The sequence below is a fragment of the Pyrus communis genome, chromosome 8 (genome assembly GCF_963583255.1).
Source record: "Pyrus communis chromosome 8, drPyrComm1.1, whole genome shotgun sequence".
In the NCBI taxonomy this organism is placed as follows: Eukaryota; Viridiplantae; Streptophyta; class Magnoliopsida; order Rosales; family Rosaceae; genus Pyrus; species Pyrus communis.
In genome coordinates, this window is record NC_084810.1 from 6,834,855 (window position 1) to 6,837,896 (window position 3,042).

At 43.1% G+C, this 3,042-nt stretch overlaps 1 protein-coding gene across 1 annotated transcript; it reads left to right on the forward strand.

Annotated features, from left to right (window-relative positions):
• The first annotated feature begins 461 nt into the window (after positions 1-461).
• LOC137743915 (indole-3-acetic acid-amido synthetase GH3.6-like) lies at positions 462-2,791 on the forward strand. The gene is made up of 3 exons (XM_068483844.1): positions 462-787; positions 1,003-1,934; positions 2,047-2,791. The coding sequence occupies exons 1-3, from the start codon at positions 462-464 to the stop codon at positions 2,631-2,633; spliced, it is 1,845 nt and encodes a 614-aa protein (XP_068339945.1). The 3' UTR covers positions 2,634-2,791.
• The last annotated feature ends 251 nt before the right edge of the window (positions 2,792-3,042 follow it).

The window sequence follows — 3,042 nt, forward strand, 5'->3', positions numbered from 1 at the left end:
TTTAAATTAACAATCTAGTTTAGTAATGCGCTATAATCTAACATGTTTTTCTATCGAACTACAATCTCGCATCGGTTGCATATTGTCAAACTCTTGATTAAATAAATAATTCAAGTTCACAGTCTAGTCCAATATAGCAATGTGTGAGGTACTTAAAGGAATTAGGTATAACCAATGACGACAATGAATGCATAGAAACTCCATGTTTTCATGTGTGAGACAAGCAAATGTTGAGAGAAGGAAAACAAAATGGTACTAATTGTGGATATTTACAACTATGCCCTTCCTTACACTGTTGTGTTTACCTTTTCATCCCCAAAGCCCTATAGGTGAAAGCAAAGCCACCTTCATTTGCCCGCTCTATATAAACACTGTTCTCCCTTTCTTTTTCCCCCACACCTAAACCATCATCTCTCTCTCTCTCTCTCTCTCTCTCTCTCCCCAAACTACACACAAACGCCATGCCTGAAGCACCAAAGAAATTTCTGAATCCCACGGAGGACTATAACCTCCAAGACAAGAACAAAAAGATCCTTCACTTCATTGAAGAAGTCACAAAAAACCCCGACGAGGTTCAAAAACGAGTCCTCGCTGAAATCCTCACCCGCAATGCTCACGTCGAGTACTTGCAGCGTCACGGCCTCAACGGTCACACTGACCGTGATACTTTCAAAAAAATGATGCCCGTTATCAAATACGAAGATATCCAGTCCGATATCAACCGTATCGCCAATGGTGACACCTCCCAAATCCTCTGTTCCAAGCCCATTTCTGAGTTTTTGACCAGGTAGATTTTTCGCATTTTACTTTTCTTTCACGCCTTTAAATTAATTTTACAATTGGTTATTTGTATGGTTTTGTTGATTCGAGCGATATTCTAAATAATCTAATTTATACTACGGGAACGGAGATTCAAACTTGGGTGGAGAAGAACGTTGTAGCGTTACGTCCATGTCTGCGGTTATTTAGATGGTTTGCTAAATGGTTTAGTTTTTGTTGCAGTTCTGGGACATCTGGAGGGGAAAGAAAACTGATGCCAACAATTGAAGAGGAGCTTGATAGGAGGTCACTGCTTTACAGCCTGCTGATGCCTGTGATGAGCCAGTATGTCCCCGGACTCGACAAAGGCAAAGGAATGTACTTTTTGTTCATAAAATCCGAGGCCAAAACTCCCGGCGGACTAGTTGCTAGGCCAGTCCTTACCAGCTACTACAAAAGCTCACATTTCAAACAAAGACCCTATGACCCTTACACTAACTACACCAGCCCCAATGAGACCATCCTCTGCCCGGACTCGTACCAAAGCATGTACTCCCAACTCCTCTGCGGCCTCTGCCAAAACAAGGAAGTTCTCCGAGTCGGTGCAGTTTTCGCCTCTGGCTTCATCCGGGCCATCAGGTTTCTCGAGAAGCACTGGACTCTTATGTGCAAGGACATAGCCTCTGGGACTCTAAACCCCCAGATTACAGACCCGTCGGTCCACGAGGCGGTGATGAAGATCCTCAAGCCTGACCCGAAGCTTGCAAGCTTCATTGAGGCTGAGTGTGGGAAGGCCTCCTGGCATGGGATTATTACCAGGCTTTGGCCAAACACAAAGTATGTGGATGTGATTGTGACCGGGACTATGTCGCAGTACATTCCCACGTTGGAATATTACAGCAACGGACTGCCTCAGGTTTGCACTATGTATGCCTCTTCGGAGTGCTACTTTGGTGTAAATCTTAACCCTCTGTGCAAACCCAGTGAAGTGTCCTACACTCTTATTCCCACCATGGGATACTTTGAGTTCCTCCCAGTCCAGAGGAACAATGGGATTAATTCTAATCCCCTATCTGTCCCCAAATCCCTCAATGAGAAGGAGCAGCAACAACTGGTTGATCTTGCAGACGCGAAGCTTGGACAAGAATATGAGCTTGTTGTCACAACATATGCTGGTTAGTGGTAACCTTTTTACTTTTTGCGTTTCAAGTAGTTTAATTCATGATATTACAAATTGGGTTTTTATTTTTTGAACTGAAAATTGACCTGGGACTATTTAATCCGCAGGACTGTACCGCTATAGAGTGGGGGATGTGCTGAGAGTGGCCTCCTTCAAGAACAAGGCACCACAGTTCAACTTCATATGTAGGAAAAATGTTGTCCTGAGCATTGACTCGGACAAGACGGATGAGGTGGAGCTCCAAAACGCCGTGAAAAATGCTGTGAACCATTTAGTACCGTTCGATGCCACTGTGACGGAATACACTAGTTTTGCGGACACAACAACAATCCCGGGACACTATGTGCTCTTTTGGGAACTTAGCCTCAATGGGACAACGCCAATCCCACCCTCAGTCTTCGAGGACTGTTGCTTCACCGCCGAAGAGTCCCTGAACAGCGTCTACCGGCAAGGCCGGGCCTCCGACAAGTCCATCGGACCACTCGAGATCAAGATTGTGGAGGCAGGGACGTTTGACAAGCTCATGGACTATGCCATTAGCTTGGGAGCTTCCATTAACCAATACAAGACACCTAGGTGTGTGAAATTTGCACCCATTGTGGAGCTCTTGAGCACAAGGGTGGTCTCAAGCTACTTTAGTCCCAAGTGCCCAAAGTGGGTCCCAGGCCACAAGCAATGGTGCAGCATTGATTAGGAAGGGATTGAAAATAAAAATGGAAGGGGGATGGACTAGCTTTTGGCCAATTGTGTTAGAAGAAGCTGCTTTCATGGAGGTTCGCAAGAAGTGCCTTTGTGATCATCTTACGGAAAGAGTAACTACTGCCCATTTTAATTAGGTTAACCTTGTTTTTGTTTTCATCTCTCTTTTTTTTTTTTTTTTTTTTTTTTTTTTTTTTTTTTTTTTTTAGGGGGAAGTTTTTAGAGTACTACTTTATATTAGCTAGCTCCTTTCCACCATGTACAAAAAAATTGTTTCTGTTTCAAGGAGGCGCATTTTCTTTATTTATTTTTTCTTTCTATTTTCTTTAATTTTTTTTCTTTCTATTTTGTTTAATTAGCTATTTTTAGTTACTTGAATTCATAAGTTTCATGGGAATTTGATT

Coding starts and splice junctions, on each gene's coding strand:
- LOC137743915 (XM_068483844.1), top strand. CDS start 462: ATGCCTGAAGCACCAAAGAAATTTCTGAATCCCACGGAGGACTATAAC. Junction 788..1,002: donor ATTTCTGAGTTTTTGACCAG/GTAGATTTTTCG, acceptor TTTTTGTTGCAG/TTCTGGGACATCTGGAGGGG. Junction 1,935..2,046: donor TGTTGTCACAACATATGCTG/GTTAGTGGTAAC, acceptor TTTAATCCGCAG/GACTGTACCGCTATAGAGTG.